Source organism: Cydia amplana, chromosome 9, assembly GCF_948474715.1.
Source record: "Cydia amplana chromosome 9, ilCydAmpl1.1, whole genome shotgun sequence".
Lineage (NCBI taxonomy): Eukaryota > Metazoa > Arthropoda > Insecta > Lepidoptera > Tortricidae > Cydia > Cydia amplana.
This window is the reverse complement of record NC_086077.1, coordinates 8,166,560-8,190,716: the sequence shown is the minus strand read 5'-3', so window position 1 is coordinate 8,190,716 and position 24,157 is coordinate 8,166,560. Positions and strand designations below refer to the sequence as shown.

At 36.1% G+C, this 24,157-nt stretch overlaps 1 protein-coding gene across 1 annotated transcript; it reads right to left on the bottom strand.

The window, feature by feature from the left end:
* Window positions 1-777: 777 nt before the first annotated feature.
* Window positions 778-23,422, bottom strand: LOC134651057 (chaoptin-like). The gene is made up of 6 exons (XM_063506040.1): window positions 23,104-23,422; window positions 7,454-7,624; window positions 6,475-6,619; window positions 6,267-6,377; window positions 3,192-6,184; window positions 778-1,488 (listed from the first exon to the last, which is right to left on the bottom strand). The coding sequence occupies exons 2-6, from the start codon at window positions 7,620-7,622 to the stop codon at window positions 1,205-1,207; spliced, it is 3,702 nt and encodes a 1,233-aa protein (XP_063362110.1). The 5' UTR covers window positions 7,623-7,624; window positions 23,104-23,422; the 3' UTR covers window positions 778-1,204.
* Between the last annotated feature and the right edge of the window lie 735 nt (window positions 23,423-24,157).

Genomic DNA, 24,157 nt, shown 5'->3' with positions numbered 1-24,157 from the left:
TTCGCTAATCAAAACCAGTTTAACTAAAATTATATTTTGAATAATTAGTTAATAAATAGGTTTCTGTGGTTTCACCAAGGTACTTTGGAAAAACTGAAAAATCCCATTTAAAACTAGTTTTCACCGAGGCATCTACCTACCTACCTACGCAATCATTCAGGTAGGTAGGTAATATTATCTATTAAGTACGTACAGTTTATTAAAAACGTTTACTTTTTTAAAGTAAGTAAATGCTATTTTTAAAAGTCCTGCAATGTTGATATTAATTTTTCATGCCTGTAGCTGAACTACTAACTGAAAAAGTTAGTTTGTATTATTAATATAGCAGTAAAACTACAACGCGCGCAGTTTGGACAAGTAATTGCTGCAAAATCGTTCTATTATTGAATTAGTTGTTAAAACAAAATTGATTTACTTGGCTGAAGCCCATTTTGATGGTATTTACTTTTCGGAAACAGGAGGTCCCCCGTACCTAACTATATTAGTATCGAATAAAGTCGACAGCAAAATCGACAGGAATAGAATAAAGCGAAGCAATTTGCTTTGAGCTCTGGTACGGGGATTAAGCACGATGCCCGGGAAACGTCTGGGGCTAAAATCACAATGAGAATCATAATATACAGTTGAAAGCACAAAGCCCCACTTTAGCCAAACGGAGTTTTGTGAATTTATTAAGGGAGTGATAAAACATTTCTTGAATTTTGCGTCAGGCCTAACTGACGCCTTTGTCAAATCACCCCGATTGGCTTCCATCGGCGAGACAAGGAAAAACCGGTGTATTTTGGAAAAATATTTACTCTGTACATATTTACAATTCCTAACATGGCAAAGATAAAAACATAATAGTAGCAAATATAATACTAAATAACTTGCAAATCATTCGATATACAAAATCAAGTTGCTAAGTTTACGTAGGTAGTGGAATAGAAAACTCTTCTTTGCAAATCTGTAACAAAACAATTCTAGTACCCTTCGGGAATTATATCACTATACTCTTATTTAATAAACGTTGACAATAACCAGTAAATTCTACATTTTAGATAAAACTGTAATATCTACATCTTGACCTAGAATTACTGCTAATTCGTATAGTGGTACTTACAAAACTTTAATTGAACTACAGTCTGTCAAAATGCAAACTTTATCATTAAAATTGTGATAAAACTATGTACAGTATCTACAATAATAACTAGTTAAGACACCATCATCTGAAGATGAGAGTCCAGAGTAAAGCGAGGATGAAGGATGCGTGCGTGTATTTTGGTTGCGCGTCGCTGGAGAGAGCGCTGGCGTGGCACTCTGCCTCGTCTGCGCGCAGTTGCAGCAGCGGCACGCGGCGGCCGAGCTGATCCTTGCAGGTGGCGCCGCGCACGGCTCGTCGCAGCTCCGCACCCGCCTCGTTCTCCTGCAGCCATCGCCGCAGCCACGCCCCCAGCCACGCCAGCTCGCACTCGCAACGCAGTGGGTTACCCGTCAGAATCAAACCGCCTGCCAACAAACAATAAGATTGTTGACACATGTTGAATTTTATAACTAAATCTGATTAAATAGATATAAAATGAGCAATATATCTATCTATAAACCTAACCTTTAAACGAGCAATTCTTGTATATTTATTTATTTATTTATTTATTTATTTATATGTATAATATTTCGGGGGCGAAAAATCGATCTAGCTTGGTCTTATCTCGAGGAAAACGCGGATTTTTGAGTTTTTATATGTTTTCCGAGCTTTGCTCGGTCTCCCAGATATTCACAATAAATTGAAAACTTAAAATACTTATATATGGAATAGAAATAAAAATACAAGACCTTAAAGTTCCAAAAAATAAAATATTTTTTAACTTCCAAATAAGAAAAAATGAATGGTACTATTATGTTCCTTACATTTAATAAAAAAAATTGTATAGCAACAATTTACATAAATGCAATATTTCACCAACAAAATCGCAATTTCCTTGTTTTCCATAATGCGTTTTGTCAGTAATGTGCGGGTGCCAGACTTTGACCATAATTTGTGACGTTTGTAATTGCTACACACCCATATACATATATATGTAGATTTGGACCATCCGTGGCAGGTAATCAATATCAGTAGGGTGAATAACTTCCTACTTACTAGGTAATAGTTTAAGTTACATATTGCTACCCGATAAGATATTTTTAAGCTCCTAAAAACTAGGATACCATCGAATTTATTGAAAGGCAACGCATGTTGTCACACTTCTTAATAAGCACTATCGAATAATAAAACTTGTGCCAAAATCGCGTCATAACGTGTTTGACTTACAACATGCTTTTAAATTCGGAGAATGTGGGTATGTATAGCAATACGTATCAAACAAAACAGGGCGGTAAAGGGAGAAGGTCGGACACATGACTGATCTTATAAAGATTCCCATGTTTTTCCTTTTAGACCACGCAACTCTAAAAGGATACATTTGTTTCAAAGATATCAGTCAATATTTTCGACTTTTACTCGAGACACTTTTCCCCTCTCTTTGTTTACAATTTCTTTTCCAGATACGCTTCCATGAATCCATTTTGCATGACACGAATATTAAAATTTTGTGAATAATCTATATCTCTCCAAGCAAAATAAGCTTGGCATTAAAGTCGGAAATAGGTTTGCGACAAAGAATCTGTAACATTTTAATAATATTTTTTTCAAGTCGCGACTAAGTAATATCGAACAGAATTTGGTAGGTAACAGAATTAATTATCCACAGTCAAAGTAAATCAAACTTCAAATTCAATAGCAGGTACGTTTGTGAAAGTTAAACTTAAATTACACATTTCGAAGCAGTAAATTGTCTAAAATTTAAATCATATTGTGCACGAAAATGATATATTAGTTTTCCAAACGCCTTAAAGCGAAGCAAGTGTTGTTTTCATACTAAGTAAACATGCTTAGGAAACTTAAATACAAGTATCAAGGTGAAATTCGGATGATGACTGCAGCTGCTGTTGCAACATTACTGTTGCTGCCTTAATGCGGACGCTGTCACGTCAATTTCCTTTTGGTGCGTTCTTAACGAGACAGTATTAATACGGCTACCAACCTCATTCATTTTATCAAGGAAATTGACAACGACAGCGCCCGCTTCTCCGCCGCAGCAGGAATGCCGCAACATGCAATGCAGCTGCAGTTGCCATCCGAATATCACCTTAAATCTTCTACCACCTCTTACCTGACAACAGCTTAGTCGCTACATGACTCCAGCTTGTAAAGTTCGGGTAGAAAATGGCCGGATTTAGTGTGTTGAGCTGGTTATAGCTCAAGTCGAGGCCCAGCTGAGGCACCTGCCCGAGGTGCCGCATCAGCGCCGTTGGCAACTTCGCCAGGGAGGTGGCTGTTATCCGAATAAACATCTCTTGACTGCTCGAAAATGGCTCGAAGGCTTCGTCTGATATTTTACGCAGCCTCGATCCTCGAATTTCCAAGTAACGAATATTTCTTGCGTCAATTCCATGCAGCTGATTGTCCATTACATCATCAGCCCAGTGTATAATCAACTTGTAAAGGGAAGGAAGGGACGAAGTAATATTAGAGATTCGAAAAGTGGAATGGTTTATGGTGGACCACGTCTGTATACTCAGGGACCGTAAAGACATTAAGGGGCGGAAGGAATCTTGGTCAACTATATCTAAATGCTTGAGACCGTTCAAATTTAAATGAGATAAGTTACTCAACCATTTAAAACTACTTGGCGAGATTTTTATTATAGGGTTAAATGAAATATCAAGAATATTTAAATTATTTAAGTGCGACCACATCTTTGGCACCAGAGAGGTAAGACGATTATGGCTAATGTCTAAGTGGCGAAGATTCACTAGCCGTTTAACGTCAGTCTCCTTAAAGCTGTTAATTAAATTTGAAGTTAAATTGAGACTGGTTAAGTTCGTCAATGGTAAATAAGGCACTGATTTCAAACTTATATTTGCAAGATTCAAATGCCGTAAGTTGGGGAGGTTGTGGAACAACTCTTTAAAGTTTGCTTTTATGGAATTAAAGCTTAAGTCGAGCTGACTCAAACCTCCGAGACAGGAAAAAGTGTTATCGGATAAAACTGTAAGTAAATTGTGACCTAAGTTCAAACTTAATAGAAACTGTGTGTTACGAAATATGTTGCTATCTAAATATTCTATTCGGTTGTAAGATAAATCGAGATACCTGAGAGTGAAGCCAATCTGAGAGAGAGCAGTGCTTGGGAATATTGAGATCTCGTTAACACTGAGATCTAGATGTTCGATCATAGTATTCTTAAATACATCTCTAGGAAGGAGTCTTAAGTTATTATGGTCCATTTTCAGGTATCTTAATCTATTTAAATTGGTAAATTGCTCCACTGCTAGCTGGGAAATGACATTATGAGAAAGATCTAAAATTTGTAACGAAAACAAATCACTAAAAGACTTTCTTTTAATTGAGTTTATATTGTTCTTATGCAAATCTAGTATCTCTAAATGAGCAGCTTGGCCAAACGCTTCACTCGAAATATGCATAATTTTATTATGCGAAAGAATAATTTGTCGTATTGTGGACTCAAATACGAGGAAGATATTATTTGGCACTTCATGCAAATCATTGTGTGAACAGTCGAATATATTTACGGAGACTGTGGAATCGCCATCTATGCTTCTAATATTGTTTCTGCTGACATTTAACGTAAACGTAATATCGGCATGAGAAACGTTGAGAAACGAATCAAGCGGAAAGTACGTGAAGTTATTACCTTGGAGCTCTAATATTTCTAGTTTCGGCAAATTAGCAAAGGTTTCCGGCTCCATCGCATCGATTATGTTCCCAGCCAGAGATAAATATCTCAAGTTCGGTAAGTTGGTGAAACTGTGCTTAGTTAAGTTATTGATTCGGTTATAAGATAAATCTAAGTTTCTCAAGTCAGGCATATTCGTAAATGTTCGGCCTCGTATTGAACTTATAAAATTATAGGAAATTCTTATACTGTTTAGAGCTAAGGTGACATTTTGATGACTTTCGTCGATAACTATGTCTACGATCCTGTTATAGTCTAGATTTAAATACTTTAAATACGGCAGTAACGCTATGTCTGTTAATCTCAGTATATGAAAATCATTATTATCAAAAGAAAGCCAACTAAGGTTTACTAGACCCTCGTCTATTTCGAACGGAAAATAACCACTAAATAGCGTGGAAGATGACTCTAAAACATGCAAGGAGCTAGTAACATTCGAAAAAGATTGCGGATGAACGTAGTACAAGTCGTTGAAACTCAAATTAATTTCTTTTACTGGCATACTCGCAGGGAAAACGTTCTTATAAATCTGTGCAATCCTGTTTCCTCTCAAATTGATAGTCGCTAGAGCAATAGCCCAGTCCCGGAATTCGTCGGGCATCAAATTAGATATCCTGTTATAGCTTAAATCGAGGTAACGAATGGAACCCGGTTCGAGTGTTTGAAGCGAAGAGGGCATGGCAGTTAAAAAGTTGCCGGCCAGCGAAAGCGTCTGGAGGCGGCCGGGGAGGGGCGGCGACTCCTCCAACTGGTTGTACGCCAGAGATAAATGGCGGAGCCGCGCGACCTGCGCCAGGCTGTCCGGCAAATAGGACAATTTGTTGTGCTCCACTTCTAAGTGCTCCAATGAGTTTTTCAATGATAAAAATACGTCATTGTAAATATATTTAAGGTTATTGTACGATATAGACAATCTCTCTACACGATTCTTAGCATAAACGAACTTAGGAACTATTGTTAGTTCGTTGAGATCTAAAATAATTTGCCTAATTTGGATTCCTTGGAGTATAAGTATATCGGTAGAGTCATTTAGTTTATTATTACTCAAGTCTAGTTTCTCTATTCTTTTGGTTTTGTTGTTCGAACAAGTGGAATTGTGGTCAAAGTTAATAAAATTATGTCGTAATTGTATACCTTGTAGCCTAGGGAGATTATAAACTAAATCACAGGAGAATTTGTGTAAAAAGTTATTGGAGAGCTTGATGAGGGTTAGGGAGGGAGGTAAGGAGTCGGGGCTGATGGAGCGCAGCAGGTTGCCCTCGAGGTCCAGCTGCAGCAGGCGCCGCAGCGCGCTCAGCGCGCGCGCTGGCAGCGCGCGCACTTGGTTGTTACTCAGGGATAAACTCGTCAATGTGTCTTCTAAATGATGCCATCGAATTTCAGGATCGACATGTGCTATGTTGTTGCTAAAACAAATTTTATACTTCAATGTACTACCCGCTACGAAGAAAGATTTAATGGAACGTCTATCTAAATGCTCGGACTTACTTCTGCAGATTCAGCCAATTTAAAACTTTTAAATCTTTCAAGCCTTGTTGCGGTATTTCTGTGAAATCGTTGTATCCGAGATCTAAAGAGGCAAGTGTAACAGCCATGGAACTGGAAAGAAGCAAGTTCAGTTGTTAAAATATCTTTAGTATACTTTTGAAATACTTTTAAAAGTAGCCAATCCGATGAGGAAACCATATATCCATACCTAAATGCATGTGGTTCGATGTTATGTAATTTGTTTGCTACTAATACTAGGGTTTGAAGTTTTAGGCCATCCAGTGCGCTTTCTGATAGGACTTCCAGATTAGACATGCTTATATCCAAGTGTTGTAACTCTATCTGAGGCCATTCTGAAAAGGAATTATATAGTAGGTAAGTGATAAACACATTATTGTACGAAACACCGGATAAGTAACAGCAGTATATGGCCAAATGTCCATTAAGTAGTTAATGTATGTTTTTGTTTTATCCCTTTCTTACACATAGATAAGTTAAAATGACAGAATAAGACAAACGATAAATAGATCATTGAGGCTTGTAGCGTGTTTATGAACAACGACATACTTAATAGCTTACTTATTTCTTTATGGCATTGCCTATGTAAACGTACATATATCGTGAATACATATTATGTACATGATTAGTAAATAGGTACTAGTTCGAAACAATTTGCTTTGAATACATACCTACATATAATACGGAGAGAAATGAATAAATAGCACCCTCAAATTACATACGTAATGCGCCAGTTTAATTATCTTGTATAGTATCATGACTGCGCGCATAAACCCATTCATTTCATTTTCACAACGTCCGGTTATTGGTTTCGGCCCACGAGCTCAACTTTATGTTGTTTTTCGTGGTGGTAGAGGTTCAAATAATAAGATTAAATATAATTTTAATAAGTATCGTTTCTTAAGTTATTATAAAACAAAACCTACCATACAATACTCTTTATTGCACACCTCAATAAAAGAAACGATACAAATCACAATCTTAAAACTAGAGGTAACACAATCTGCGGTCTCTTCAGAGTTTGCCAAATTTTATTAATTAATTCATTCATTTCTCTATTGTTACCTAAAATAGTACATTTTATATGTTAATTAATTACATTTTAATATTATAGCATATTAGTAATTATAATGTTGGTTCTTTAGATCTATTCCTATTTAAGCGTGTACCTGGGAAGCGGTGAAGCGGCACCGCGATGCAGGACATGTGCTTGTCGCGGCAGGAGCATAGCGGGCTGCCCGCGCACGGCTCCGGGCGCGGCGCCGCCAGCGGACCCACCAGCAGCGCCAGCAGCGTGGCCCCGTGTAGCGCGCGCACGCACGCATCGCCCAACACCATCACTGCAAACACATGCTGTCATCACTACACCATCATTTATATTCTAGACCATATCCTAACATTCACCGGACTGCCTAGGTAGCCAATAAAAAGTTACGCAACGAAGCTTGCAAAACTATGTACTCGTACATATACGACGCATTCACTGATATGGTTGGATCCGAGACATTTGTCCGTGATTTTTGCATTAAAAATTATCGTTAATATAATTATTTGTACCTAATGGAAGGCTCATGATAGAGTTACAGATTTACCCTCACGTGTATTCAGCAAAAAATGATGGTTTCAGAAAAGTCATCGAATTTTGGCTCCATACATTGATTTCCACCATTCAGAACAGTTTTCAGTCAAATCTGGTTAGTAAATTATGTTTTGGCCTCTTATTATTTTGTTAGGGCCTATGCCCTACCTATGTACCTAGTACCTATGTACCTATGTACTTGACTTAAATTCATACCTACTTTTAATTTAATCAAGTTACAAAAATGAGGTTAGGGTACAGTTCACCAGGAATACAAAGTTGATGATTTCTTCGTCACCATTAATTTTTGCTGAACAGGTGGGTCAAGTCGGTAGGTACATAGTTCTTACCTAAATATTAGGTCCTCTATCGTTGGCCTTCCTTGGATCCGTATCCATACTGAAACCGACACCCTATAGATTACATTTTGACTTTTCATAAAAAGTAGGTAGGCAGATTATTTGATTCGTCTTTAAAATAGCGTATTCTGGAGAACCTATACTTCACTAGCGGCGATCAATGATCGCTAACGGAACGAGTTTTATTCACACTTTATTTACAAACACTTCTACGTTCTACCACTTAGTTCAGGCAGGTTCAGGCCTCAATTGTTCTATATAATTTGGAATTGAGAAAATAAATATAAATATCTATTACTTAAAGGAAATTTTAAATGTTTCATATAAGTTGCATGTAACTAAGTAGCAAACAGAGTGCACGTCTCGGTTGATGGAAATCCTTAATGCACGACGGAGTAAATTTGATCTCAATATCTCAAAGGGATCTAGCGTTATCGTATTTTTAAGCAAAAGGATACCGCTCACGCCTTCTCCCTCAAGGGTTAAACAAATTGAAATAAGGGCATGCGCCGTACCTTCGCATAGTTGAAGTGCCGGGTGAATAAGTGCTAAGAAAACAATAGTGCCTATCCCTTATTTTTATTTTTCTTAAGGCTTACTTGGACTACTTATTTGGTGAGATCTTTTTTATAATTGACTACTTTCCTACTAGTCAAATCAGCTTCTTTTTTAGAACTATCAATACGATTTGCTAATATGGAATTTATATGAAAACGTGTGTAGTGACGTTACAGTCAACTCACCTACTTTTTATACTTTCATCCGATTTATTAAATAGAAATTGTCTTTAAAAATAACTGCTATCTATGTTTTTCTAATAATTATCTGGTGCTTTATTTCGTGCACGGTGTGAAATAATATATCCCAACAAAAACATAAATGTGAAATGACAGCCAAGTTCAAAATTGAGAAATGTGTCGTTGTTGACTCGCCGACAAAAGAATTGAGATCTATATGGGTGCCAAGTTCTGTGTTGTGTAGAAAATCCTGAAATTATAAAGGATTTGTCTTGGCTACTTTTTAACAACAAACCAAGTTTTTGAAAAACTAACAGAAAAATATATATTACCTATATGCCTAGGTATACGTAAAAACTAGCCAAGACAAATCCTTTATAATTTCAGGATTTTCTACACAGCACAGAACTTGGCACCCATATAGATCTCAATTCTTTTGTCGGCGAGTCAACAACGACACATATTCTCAATATTGAACTTGGCTCTCATTTCACATTTATGTTTTTGTTGGGATATCATTACTTTTTGTACAGAAATTACTATAGTATTCATCATGAAAGCAGTTTGCCTAAGCTGAAAAGGAGACCCTCGCTAACGCGCGGTTAATTGTCAAAAAGTTTCTGTTTTCACATTTTTTCTTTTGTATACGCCTTATAGTCTACCTTCATGCCAAATATCAAGTTTCTAAGTGATCTAGAAGTGGGTTAAGTTTTTGGTCTACATTAAGTATTAATTATTTTTTCCATCGAATTATCAATCATTTCCAGTTTTCAGATTTTTCCCTCTATATGCACCTAATAGTCTACCTTGATGCCAAATATCAAGTTTCTAAGTCATCTAGAAGTGGGTTAGGTTTTTGGTCTATAAGTATTAATTATTTTTTTTCCATCGAAATATCAATAATTTCCAGTTTTCAGATTTTTCCCTCTATATGCACCTAATAGTCTACCTTGATGCCAAATATCAAGTTTCTAAGTGATCTAGAAGTGAGTTAGGTTTTTGGTCTATAGGTAAGTATTAATTATTTTTTTTCCGTCGAAATATCAATAATTTCCAGTTTTCAGATTTTTCCCTCTATATGCACCTAATAGTCTACCTTGATGCCAAATATCAAGTTTCTAAGTGATCTAGAAGTGGGTTAGGTTTTTAGTCTAAAAGTATCAATTTTTTTTCCATCGAAATATCAATAATTTCCAGTTTTCAGATTTTCCCTCTATATGCACCTAATATTCTACCTTGATGTCAAATATCAAGTTTCTAAGTGATCTAGAAGTGGGTTAGGTTTTTGGTCTATAAGTATTAATTATTATTTTTCCATCGAAATATCAATAATTTCCAGTTTTCAGATTTTTCCCTCTATATGCACCTAATATTCTACCTTGATGCCAAATATCAAGTTTCTAAGTCATCTAGAAGTGGGTTAGGTTTTTGGTCTATAAGTATTAATTTTTTTTCCATCAAAATATCAATCATTTCCAGTTTTCACATTTTTCCCTCTATATACACCTAATAGTCTACCTTGATGCCAAATTTCAAGTTTCTAGGTCATCTGGAAGTGGGTTAGGTTTTTGATCTATATGTCAGTCAGTCACAAAAATGCCGGTTTTTAAACGTTAATTTATCAATAACTGTTTGAGCTATGTTTATGAAATTGTGTATTTTGGACAAGCTAAGGGACTTAAATACATGTGCCAAATTTCATGTGTGTAGGTTAAGTAGGTTTCAAGTTGTGAAGGGGTCAAAAGTAGCTCGAAATGGTTCGTGTAATATTACACACGGTTGCTGCGTCGCCAGTTCCTTTTTCTTTGAACTTGGCTGGACACGCTGCCGCGTGTCTAGATTTTAAGTAGAGGAAAGTACCCAATTACACCTAATTTGGTTGTTGCTTAGTGTGCCCTCAGTCGACAACAAGTTTATGTCGACAATGACCCAGTTCTCGTGCGTTTTTTTGGGTATTAGGTTTAATCAATTTACGAATGTTTACGTCATAAAACAAGAATTTAAACAGATACCCTACAAGGCCCAAATGTTCATACAAAAAGTGCCTGAGGAAAAATGGATCGGGTATAGGGAATGCTCCCGGTACTGAGTTTGTATGGCGAGAACCGGGAAATTCCCGGTTCCGGTACTGTATTTGTATAGAAAACCAGTACCGGGAGCACTCCCTAATCGGGTAGGACCGGGAATGGGTGTGTGAAAAGTACCTATTTTACAGGATTCATGATCCTATCGTAATGAATATTTGTATGCATTGTCATCAGACTGAATTAAGAAAAGGAATCCTATATATGTTACATATCTACTATATAGTTTTTACAATTATATGAACTTTCAGTATGACGTAAGTAAATCAGCATGAGCCCGATATAAAAAGATGTAATTCTTATTTTCTTTAGACTAGAAATACTAAAATAAATAAATAGAGCCGCAAATATAAAATAAAATGTTGTAAAATTACAGGGCTTTCTTAGCACATTTTTAGCAGAAACAGAACCTGCGTTTGTGGTATATTACGGCTGACATAGCGTCTCGTTATTTTAGATTGTGTCGAGAACCCCTGGATACGAGATAAAACAACATAATGTATTGTACTCTGATATTCTTGTGTTACGAGTATTACGACAGGGTACGTTCGTTGGTTACAACACTTCCTTTGTTGCGCATTTCTTTGAAGTTATTTACTTCACGAGCCACAGACAATTTCTATACCTTGATGGAAGTTATTATTCTATACTACTGATAGTGCGAATCAAGTCAAAAATACGTATTTTGTCGTATGCGATAAGTTTAGTGACCGCGAATTGTCTTAATATCCTCCATCTTGTATAGTTAAGGTAATTTGGGAAGAGATAAATAAATTTTTGTTTTAAATTTGAGGTGGGTTCGATAAAATAATGCCCACTAATTTTAAATACTTTTTATAAATCTATAGCCAAAAAGCATCGCCATTCATGTAAACATGGCTTAACAAGAAAAACTTAGGTAGGTATTTAACTCAAATTATTTATTTCATAAACTCCGCAAAACTTATAAAAGCTATTACTAACTATATTAAAACTGAGTTCGACATAAAGTCTATACTCGTCAACTACAAACACAATTTCACAACTTCAAAACTTTCAGAAAGTTGACACCTAATTAACGTAATAAATATGTTGCAAACAATATTTAGGGTAGGTACAGACATACGTAAATACCTATAGATTAGAGATGCCCCGAATAGTGGTTTTGGCCGAATACCGAATATTCGGCATAACATTTGTAAATTTTGAGTCACATTTATTATGAAAACTATTCGCCAAGAAGGCAAGACAACGTTTGCTAAGATTTAATTTTTGTTACTCAGAACTATTGAATGTAGTCAGAGTCGATAAAATCGAACCCATGATAAAAATAAAATTATTAGTAACCAAGAAATGCTCAAAAAACAGTCTTCGTATTTAACAACTTTCTAAGAAAACATTTTAAACATTAAATTTAGTGGTCTGTGGTTATTTTTATTGTGTTATTTATCTTTTTGGGTAGGTGTAAGAGATATGCAAAGTGATCGGCAAAGTGGCCGAATAGGCCGAATACCGAATAGTTGCCGAATATTCGTGGCATCTCTACTATAGATACAGCTAGTGGAATATTAAAGTGCTTCATAAATTATTAACGGCTGTTCAAGTAATACAGGCTGTTAGTGTCGGGCACGTGGCCATGTTCTCAGCCTCATTAATTAGGGACACAAACCGAAGAGGACACAAGGGCGCAAAGGTCAGCATTTAATATTAACCACGTGACCGCCTCAACTTAAAACTGTAGTTTGCTCTAGTCTCAACTTATGCATGAATTAAATTGTTAGGTAGAAAATCCAAACTTACTCGTGAGCCTCTAGCGCGGTCTAACGTTCACTAATTAGTCTTTAATCAGCATTGTGGTAGGATTTTTCGAAGCGAAAATATACATGTCATTATAGATTGAATAATTAATTAGTAACTATTTAGTAAGTTTGCTAAAAACTACCTATATAAAATGGATTCATAGAAATCTATTTAACTTTGGACGCGATTCAATACTATTACTTAATACGAGGGGCGTTCAAAATATTCTCGGTATTGATATCTTACGACCTCTTCTAAAATTTCTTTCGTTACTGGCCGCTAAGGTTTATTCATTGACATTAAAAAAAAGTATAATTCGAACCGAGATAGTCTTTTGTTTTTCTGCAATTGCTGAACAAACATGAACATCCTGTGCGAATTGACAATGTTAACTAAATTAGAACATCGATGCGTGATAAAATTCTTGACAAAACAGGGTAAAAATCAAAAAACCATAAAAGAGGAAATGGATTGTGTTTACCGTAAGTCTGCTCCTTCTTTATCTACCATTCAAAAGTGGTCAAGCGAGTTTAAACGCGGAAGGGAGAGTATTGAAGATGACCCTAGACCTGGCCGGCCTGTAGTAGCTACTTCACAAGAAAATATTGATAAAGTGGAAAAACTTATATTGGAAGATGGTCGAGTGAAGGTAAAATCTATAGCACAAGTAACCAATCTCTCTATTGGTACCGTACATGATATTATACATGACCATCTTAATATGTCAAAAGTAAGTGCAAGATGGGTTCCGCGAATGCTGACTCGGCTTCAAAAAGACATGCGTGTAGCTTGTTGTTCCGATTTTATTGACCTGTGCGGTGAAAATCCTGATGAGGTGCTGCAAAGAATAGTTACTGGAGATGAAACCTGGGTTCATCATTATGACCCAGAGAGTAAACAAGAGTCCATGCAGTGGCACATTAAGGGTTCAGCTCATCCCAAGAAGTTGAAGGTCATCCCTTCAGCTGGCAAGGTCATGGCCACGATATTTTGGGATTGTGAAGGAGTATTACTAATCGATTATAAAGAAAAAGGTGTAAATATCACAGGACAGTACTACGCTAACATTCTACGTCAATTAAAGGATGTAATTAAAGAAAAGAGGCGAGGAAAGTTAACCAAAGGTATTCTGCTTCTGCATGACAACGCCCCCGTCCATACTGCTCATATTGCCAAGGCAGCTATTGTTGAACGTGGGTTTCAAACTGTTACTCACCCACCGTATAGTCCGGACTTAGCCCCCAGCGACTTCTTTTTGCTCCCCAATCTTAAAAAGGATCTGCGTGGAAATAAATTTTCTGACGATGAAGCATTGAAGGCGGCAGTGGAGGAGCATTTTTACACGAAAGATAAAAAATATTTTTACGAGGGATTAAAAAAAATAATTGATCGATCTTTTAAGTGTATGAACATAGGGGGGGGGAGTATATTGAAAAATAAAAATATCAAACTTTTCGTACTTGTTTGTTTTCATTCTCATACCGAGAATATTTTGAATACCCCTCGTAGATAATACTATTACTTATTCTGTGCCCTTACGCTCACTGAGAGAGAAGAACACGAACCTACTAGGCTTTAACATGTACAGTCGCCATCACACATATAGGAACAGCCGAGGTGCTCACAAATATGTTAACACGCCTCTATTGTCTAGGCTATAGCTAGAGTGCGTTTTCAGATATTTTTGAGCACCTTGGCAGCTCCGTTATATCTGATGGCGACTGTACCTAATTGATTTTTTGTTAGGTATCTCAGTTACGAATACGAGTAGTAGTAAAGTACGATAATGTATTTCAATAATACTTATTTTGATTTTTAAGGACATGATGATTAATTACTCAAGCCATTCTGAGTCCATGCCCAACAGGTATGTTTGACGCTTCGCCACTGGTACCATCTATACCTTTTTGTAAAATGGAAGCGACTGATTTAAACCCAGTCACGAAATTAGAACGTTGCATGCATACCTATTAACTAGGAGCCGGCAAACTCGAACACGTACGAAATCATCTCCTAATTGCTCAAACAGCATCCCGCATGTACTAAATTACATGACACGCTTTCAATGAACGCATAAAAAATAACAAAATTTCATTTTCACGCGCGAAATCTCAAAGAGAATTCATTTGACAGCAAAAGTTGTTGCGTTATTTACGCTTTGTGAAGGTGCTTTATAGTAGTCGAGAAAATAAAGATTGGAGTGGAGCCAGAGAGGTTGGCGGCGGAAAAATGCGGCTGCACCCGCCGAGTCGCGCTTTGAATTACGTTACGGCAGCGGCTATTGCGGCGCGCCTTCTTATTATACGGATGGAGATGAGAACGGAATCTACTCCTAATGTGCCCATAAGCATCACAGCCGTCACATAGACCCAAACTATTCACCTACTTGAGAATGTCTGCACGCTCTCGGTGACGGTTTCAGTACTTTAAGGACGTACCTAATCCTAAAGTGCAATAGATACACAAACTAAGAAGCTTTCAGAGCCGTCCCGATGTCATTTCTACGAGTGTTGAAAAAAATAACACTTTAAACGTAATTTAATACGAATTTGACAAAACAAGTTAAGCTTCCAAAATGTTCATATATAGGTATATTTCAATAAAACAGCGCCTTACTTAGTGCTCTTTAGGCTCGACTACCCTACAATTTTTGCGATTTCACGTCGCGAGTGGCCGAAAATAAATTTCTGAGTTGCGCTGTGAGCATAGATTAAATATTACTCATATACTCATATGTTACAAGTAATTTACTATAGGTAGATACACACCAGGTGGTACAATTTAATGGAATAACAATTAATTTGTGTCTAATCATGACGGTCCCAAATTTATTACACAGACCCGTGATAAACAAAACTCGTTTATGCTCTGACAAAAACATTCACTTCAACCCTTAAAGGTAAATGTGATCGTAAAATTTGACAGGTCATGAAATTTTCGACGACTCCGTTTAGAAATTCTGAAACTTAAACTCCATCCTGTTCTTGTTCACTATGAATGTACTCACCTACAGCCGTACTTTTTAGGGTTCCGTAGCCAAATGGCAAAAAACGGAACCCTTATAGATTCGTCATGTCTGTCTGTCTGTCTGTCCGTCTGTCTGTCCGTCCGTATGTCACAGCCTCTTTTCTCCGAAACTATAAGAACTATACTGTTGAAACTTGGTAAGTAGATGTATTCTGTGAACCGCATTAAGATTTTCACACAAAAATAGAAAAAAAACAATAAATTTTTGGGGTTCCCCATACTTCGAACTGAAACTCAAAAAAATTTTTTTTTATCAAACCCATACGTGTGGGGTATCTATGGATAGGTCTTCAAAAATGATATTGAGGTTTCTAATATCATTTTTTTCTAAACTGAATAGTTTGCGCGAGAGACACTTCCAAAGTGGTAAAATGTGTGTCCCCCCCCCCCCCCCTGTGACTTCTAAAATAAGAGAATGATAAAACTAAAAAAATATATATGATGTACATTACCATGTAAACTTCCACCGAAAATTGGTTTGAACGAGATCTAGTAAGTAGTTTTTTTTATACGTCATAAATCGCCTAAATACGGAACCCTTCATGGGCGAGTCCGACTCGCACTTGGCCGCTTTTATTTTATTTACCTACATACCTACTTATTTAGTCACAAAACCAGCCACATACGTATTGGACCAAGCATATAGTTTTCCATAACCACAACCAAAAAGCTTCGACTCAAAAGGAGATAAGTACCTAATATTCTCTTCACTTTTCATAGAAATTACTCAGTGTTTCATTTACATATTTCATTTAAATAGAAGGGATGATTTTTGCGTAAACTAACGGCTAAACAAGTTTTTGTTCAATAAAAGGTACATACATAATTTTCTATACTCCTTGAGGCACATTTCGAAAATGCGAGAACTCACATGCGCGATTGAATTAGGAACCTTATATTTAAAGTTAAAAATGAGTCCCATCACAATGTGTGGCCATGTTGAAACTGTTCACTCAGTTGTAGCTCACCTAGGATAATGGTAGGTACCTACATAACTATTTGTGACATATCGTCTTGCTAACCGAGCTGAGACAAGGTTCCGCTTTCACCTAACCTAATTAAACACGTCTCTGGAGCGAACTTCTATCAAAAGCGGGCACGAAGTTACTATCTATTGTGACGCCCTACACTACGTTAAAATCTTAACTTACACTACGAACGATCGATCTAGCTGGCTTCTTTGGCAGAATCTCACGCTCCAACTTCACCATCGTTATAACTTAAAGTCCCTCTATCGGGCGCTTTTATTTATATATATGTTACCGTAAAAATCCGTTGTAAGTGATACGCGTTTTCCCTGGTTAAAACTAGTTTTCCGTATCCCCCTGTTGAAAACTAGCTTAGACTACGATTTGCAGTCAAAATTAGTTTTCTAAAAGTGGTTTGGTGAAAACTAGTCTTCACTAATTATTTAAAATTAATTTCAGAGTTAAAAAATAGGAGCGACGCGATGCTGAGCCAAGCGAGGAGGAGCGTGTCGGGATAACCGTGAACAAACCAGAACCGACTTTATTGGCAAGGTGCGAAGTCGGTGGAGGGGGAAGTGGCGCTGATCGTCACAAACACAGGTAATCTTATGGAATGTCCGCCATTAGTACTAGCGGCAGCCGCTTGAACTAATTTTACTCCATAAGATTTAACGTAGAAAGGCCGCCAAAATGAGGGCAGCACCAGTCGTGCACCTAGCGAATATATTTTTATAATGTACATGTACCTAGATGTAAAAGCTTTTTTGTATTGTGTACCGTCTAGTCAAAACTAGTTTTCACACTAGTTTATTGAAATAAAATATTTGAACAATCTAGTTGTCATTATTTGTCACTTTTCGAAAACTAGTTATGTACAAAAATACCGATGCCGATGCTTTACAGAAAACTAGATTTAACTATTAAAAAGTCGTTTTATTGAGGCCATACGGAAAACTAGGTTTAACTGGGGAAAACGCGTTTTCACTAGAAATGGGGTTTTACGGTAACATAAACACATACAACTTATAACTTTAGATTACAGTTCGAAGTGAGGTCAAATATATCATAGACTTATGGAGCTTCTGAGAACAAATGTAAAGATACATTTTATCTAATTTACATACATTTGTTTCAATCGTTTACAAAAGACTCCTATTCATTTTGGGTAAATGTCAATATTTAAAGTCTATTTTTTTATTCGGTAGACTAAAATGACATTTCATAGTATGAACATCATGTATTGTGTTATTTTATACTATGAAATGTAATTTTAGTCTACCGAATAAAAAATAGACTTTAGGTACATTAATTAAGTAGCATTCCATAAATTTGGAATTCACTTACAAATTAAAAATATTTTATATAACGATGTATTTACGCAAAAGTATATTAGTAGGGCATAAACTGAATGATTTACCGTAAGTCGATACAATTGTTCTGAAACCTAAAACCTGGGTGTAATTGTAAACCAGTGAGAACTATTAATCATATCGAACGTTCAAATCAAATATGAACCTCAAAGATGATCGACTTAAAATGTGTAGAGTCAGCATAAATAATAGTATTTGGAGGATGAGACTACGTGTCAAAAGTATAATTATGTAATAATATAACTATGTTACCTTAAATACCGTTTTTAGTTAAAACGCGATTTTCCTAGTTAGTCAAGGCACAAAACTAGTTTTAACTGCAATATCAAACTAGTTTTATCTGTAGACTTAGTTTTAACTAGAGAGAATTCGTTTTCACTCAGGCAATACGGAAAACTAGTTTTATCAAGCGAAAACGCGTTTTCACTAAAACTAGCTACAGTAGAATAAAGTTATTTTAGCTTTAGAAAAAGACAATTGAAACCTCAAACTATTTTTATATTATATGTATTCTATTAGAGGGCTGTTCAAATGTTATTATTTAGGAGCATGTCACAAGATTTGCAATGCCATCCTAAAAATAAGAAGTTGTTTACCAAATAACAAATCAATAATAGGACGGAATAAACTCGCCACTTTGACAACGGACGGCAACGTAATGGATAAATTAAAATGCAACATCTGGGTAGTTCCAAAATAGCTAACAACGGCATGTAGGTACGGCTTGAGATTACTAACTCAAGAAAAGAAAGATTAATCATTTCAACATTAAAGACTTTTCCCCGTGTTTAAAAAGAACGTCTAGACCGATTTATATTTTATGAAGGCAAATTACTTTTTAAGTTACTTTTGCTTTGAAGAGAATGAAAAATATGAGGCTGTATTTAATATCTAAGTTAAAATCTTTCAAAAACACATATGGTTTGGCATATAAAGATCTCATAAATGGACTGAGTGCGTATACTGCGTATGTCGATAGGTAATTTAGGTATATTAAAATTTACTGGTTTAGTCTCGTTGTTTTAGGTATTTTGACTAAGGTTTAACCATGCAATTTAAACATTGTTCCAGCATTAATAGTAACCAGTTTAAAGCAAACCACAAAAGTTACACGTATGATATGCCGTCTTGGTAGCACAAACAATGCAATACTCTCTAGCCGCTGCAGCTGTTTTACCTACTGGGCTCCACTAAATCTTGCACGGCAACGGAGGAGCTCAAACATCGCCGGCTGAAGCCCACTTGTGTACAAACGGAGGATCCTTTGGGATAGCGTATAATGCACTCGGAAGATTCTCCGGCCACGAGGTTCTGCAGGCCGTTGACTTTGAGATGTAGGCCAGATTTTAGTCCGAAAGATGTAAGGATTTTAGAATCATAACGCAAAACTTCGATTCGGTCAAACTGGAATAAAGACTTAATCTGATATCAAATAGAATCATAGAATAACCTTATATTTTTTTCAAGTGGCACACTCGCGCTGAATAAAAAAATCTTGTGAATGTGCGAAACAATGTAAAACACCGCAGACTTTTAAATATGAATATGTAAATTTAAAATTACTTTTTTGCGATTATAAAATTATTTGCAGTTGGTAATAGGAAATGCTGTAGATTTTAAAATCTAAACTTCCCCTAAAGCTCAAAAAGAAGGTAATAGATTCGTGCTTGCTACCTTGTCTGTCATATGGAGCACAAACTTGGATCTTCCAAAAGAGAACTAAAACAAAAATACGCTCTTGCCAGCGCGCTATGGAGCGAAGCATCCTTGGTGTTAAACTTACAGACAGATATAGAAGTGAAGATATCCGCAGAAAAACCAAACTGATAGACGCCGGACAACACGCACTACAATTAAAATGGCGATGGGCGGGACACGTAGCGCGAATCACAGACCAAAGATGGACGAAACGGGTAACCGAGTGGATGGGCCCCACTGGTAAGAGGAGCAGAGGGAAGCCAAAAGAACGCTGGATAGACGAAATTCAAAAGAAAGCTGGTAGAGACTGGATCTTGAAAGCGCAGGACAGGAAGCAATGGAAACTGATGGAGAAGGCCTTTACCCTAACTGGGGCCATGTGACACTCACTTACAAAAAACTATAACTATTTAATTGTTATATAACTGTTTAAATTGAATTTATTTCATGTGTTTAAGTATGTTTTAACTATGTAGTTACATGGTAATAAAGGCTTTTTTTTTTAATAGGAAATGCTGTACCGGGCGCACTCCCTAGTTGGTAAATTTACCTATTAACCGCTACATATGTCAATGTTTCAAACGGCAAAGTTAAGTTTTTCCCTCAGTACAGTTTTATCTCTTTGTTAGAGGATTGGGAACCGAACTGTAAGTATTACATAGTCAAGTTTGCACGGAACCCGCGGTGCACGATTCGGATTGACACTTAACTGTTTTTTTAATTGATTGAGTCCTGTCCTGAAAAACTCATCAGCATATATCGATTATCGTTGGATGAAATTAATATATCTCCGAATGGTGCCAAACGAGCGGAGCATTCGAAAACTCTAAATAAAAGCATTTTGTATGCATAAAGCAAAATCCGTTTTTCGTGCATAAAAGAAATCTGATTATCGCCGCGCGCGCCGACTCTATTCTATTCTTTCTTAATTGTAAAAAGTGATAATTACTGAATTTTATTTGTGGTAATTGACGCATTAGGAGCGGAATGCTAAAAAGACTTAAAAATAAACGATCTGGAGAAAGAAATTAAAACATGAATGAAACCGTAACGAAGTGCTCACGATGAGGAAAGTGAGAAATTATTTTAAAGCAACTGAAGCGGCGCCTAATAAGAGTTGCAAAACTTCCGCGGAGATTTTCAGATTAAGGTTTTTTATAAACCGTCTTGTATTAGGGATATCGATGCTTAAACTCGCTACTTTAACATTAAACTTTGTACGAATATAATTACTTAATAGAAGTGTTAAATAGCTTTCTGTAAAGTGCAATTTCATGTCATTACATTCGATATTCCGGCTTACCTACATTGTTAACTTGAAAATCATTTTAATGCTACCAAACTTTCTAAGCACTTCTACTGAAAAGTTATAGTAGCAACATTGTTGTAAAATGCTCCATGCTCCTCTGGTAAGCTGCAACAATACCTATTTCAGTTTTGTTTTATGATGCAGAGTAAGCAAAGGATGTATGAAATATTGCTACGTTTAATCCTCTACCTATTTTTAACAACACATCCTGATTATTACCTTAGTAGGTATCTAAGCCACGATACGGATAAATACTGGGCAACAGAAACCCCCTCATATTAAAAAAAAAACAATATACTTAAACTTAATTTTGTTACACTTATCGACGTTAGCGATGCGCATACGTGTATGACGTGTTTGGTTGAAGAAATGTCACTTTTGACACTCACCTATCATCGATCAGTACCATATCAGAAACAGTTAAAATTGTTAGTTGTTATAAAACTGTTAGTTCAGCCATATTCGAACTTTAGATATAGAAACGATATGGATCCATATCTAATATATACGTATCTTAAAGTTCGAATATGGCTGTAAAACTCGAATTGGCCTGCTAAAATAACCAATAAACTTTCAAAATGCTTCTTGAATACTAGGTATTTAAATATGGGTGGCACTATCTAACCAACTCGTCGGCTAAATCGTACTGATGACAGTCAAAAATGCATTTGAGTAAGCACCTAGAATAGATTTCTTATCTATACGGCAGTCAGTCAGTGATGTATAGGTAAATGCAAATTTTGACATGTTCGATGAGTGCGAATATATATGACGGGCTAAAATATATATATTTTTTTTTATATGTATGTTGCACATGTTGAATTGGTTTGTAGTAGCGCGTGCGCCTCCGGTGTCGTGATAATGCAAGCAAAATATTTAGATGTATTTAATACTCACAGGCTTATTGAATTTCTCAGTGAATTAGATATGGATCTGATCTGATTCACATCCTCTTATTTACATTATAATACGCCTGTTATAGTGCCTACATCTATAAATTGATCACCTGACATGTTCATAGTATACGTGATGATGTCGGCTTCTTTAGCGAAACAATCCCGTTCATTTTTATGCAACCAACGCATGGCTGTCAACCCTACGTAAAACCGCTGCGTGGATTGACTCTTAAGGGCTTCCCGACTTCGCACCTTCTCATAAAATAGAGCTACTTAGAAAACGCCGGATTTGCACGTGCTAAACTCCTGTGAGAATTAGGTACTCGGAAATTTCATTCCTTTTATCAAAAGGATAAGCTAATAGCTTTATGATGAATCAACTCTAACTGCCAACCTTAAATCTTTAGAGTTGTAGGTAAGTAGAAATGTCATATGTAGAAAAACGACTATACCTAAACTGTTTTTTTTTTTATAAATTTGCTTACTGCATGATGATGTTATAAACTAAACATAAATGAGGAAAATATTATTTCATTTTCTTCGGACACCTTTTATGTTAACAAAACTAACTTTTGCAATTTTAGAGTGATTTCATAAAACATTTGTTTTTTATGCACAACATACACCAGTAAACTTTTTATCCGACTTCTTTGTCATATTTAAATATGGCATACATTTATCTCCATACGGTAACAACGAAACTTTGTCAATGAATAAGAAAATTATCATACATCAGTATTCGGCTCATGAATTTGTGAAAGAGTATATTGAAATTTTATCTATATTGTATTTTAAACTGTGAGCACAAAGGTTTCAGAAAAGCAATTATCTATTCAGGGTTCGGATCACCCACCTTGAATTTTTAAACACTTCATTAAAATGACTAAAAATTAAAACGCGTCCTTAATCTATGTAGGTACATAAATCGTATAAATATATAACTCCTGCAAAAGCTATTTATCATTTAATATGTTATTTAAAAAGAGGAAATTTTGTAGTAAATGAAAACTTACGAATAGTTAGTAATTAATCACATTTCACAAACACCATTGCAATTTTCAGATCCGAAGTCTAAGCGTTTTGTTCGGCGTTCCGTAGAACTCATTAGTCACTTTTGTCGTATAATTTCGGCGAGTTGTTGACCATGTTAAAGTTGCGCACTGTACGGTTGAACGAACAAGCGGCAAGATGGGGGCGCGCGACGGGACGCCTCGGCAGCTACGGTGGAACTGACGAAGGCCGCTCGGTGGGCGGCCCGACCGCGCGGGCTTTCAGCTTCACCTTGCAGGTACCAAGGCCTGCTTGTCGCGCCGCGAATTTTTTTCTATCACCTAATTTTGACGTACTCATATGCTAAACCATATATTAAAGTTAAACAACGACGTTGCCTTAATGGTTGGTTGTAAAAGAACTGCAATTCTTTTAAAGTTAAGTACGTACCTACTAATCCATTTGTTAACAGATTGTTAACTACGAATTGTATTAGGTACGGGTAAAAATTAAAAGTTTTATCACATTGTTTTCAAAGACAGCTGGACCAGTTAGGATGTTTATAAACAACTATACTATGTCAATCGGATCTTATTTTTTTACATACATGGCAAATATGCGGGTTCCATTTAAATCAACTAATTATTTACATTTGTTTATTTAACTAATTAATGGACTTCCGAAAACGTTACATTAAAACGTAAAGTCAACCTCGGCAATCGCATTAGGTACCAACAAATGTTTGCATGTTGCTGTTTAGATATTCTCTTTACTTAGATTTATAGTTTTGTTTTCCAATTCATTTATTTATTGAAGACAACATAAGGGTGCAATCAATATTAGTATTAACTCAAACTTTATGATAGTTTACTAAAGCTAGTAATAAATACATAATGGCACTCGGACTCATTTTCAACATAAAATTATACTTACATAATATATTGTTTATATATGTCAAATAAATTAATCAGCGGCGGTAGAACGGTTGCATTTTTATCGCTTATCACCATGCCTGTCACGTTCTAACAAGTATGTAAGTGCAAAAGTGACGGGCATAGTGACAGGCGGTAAAAATGG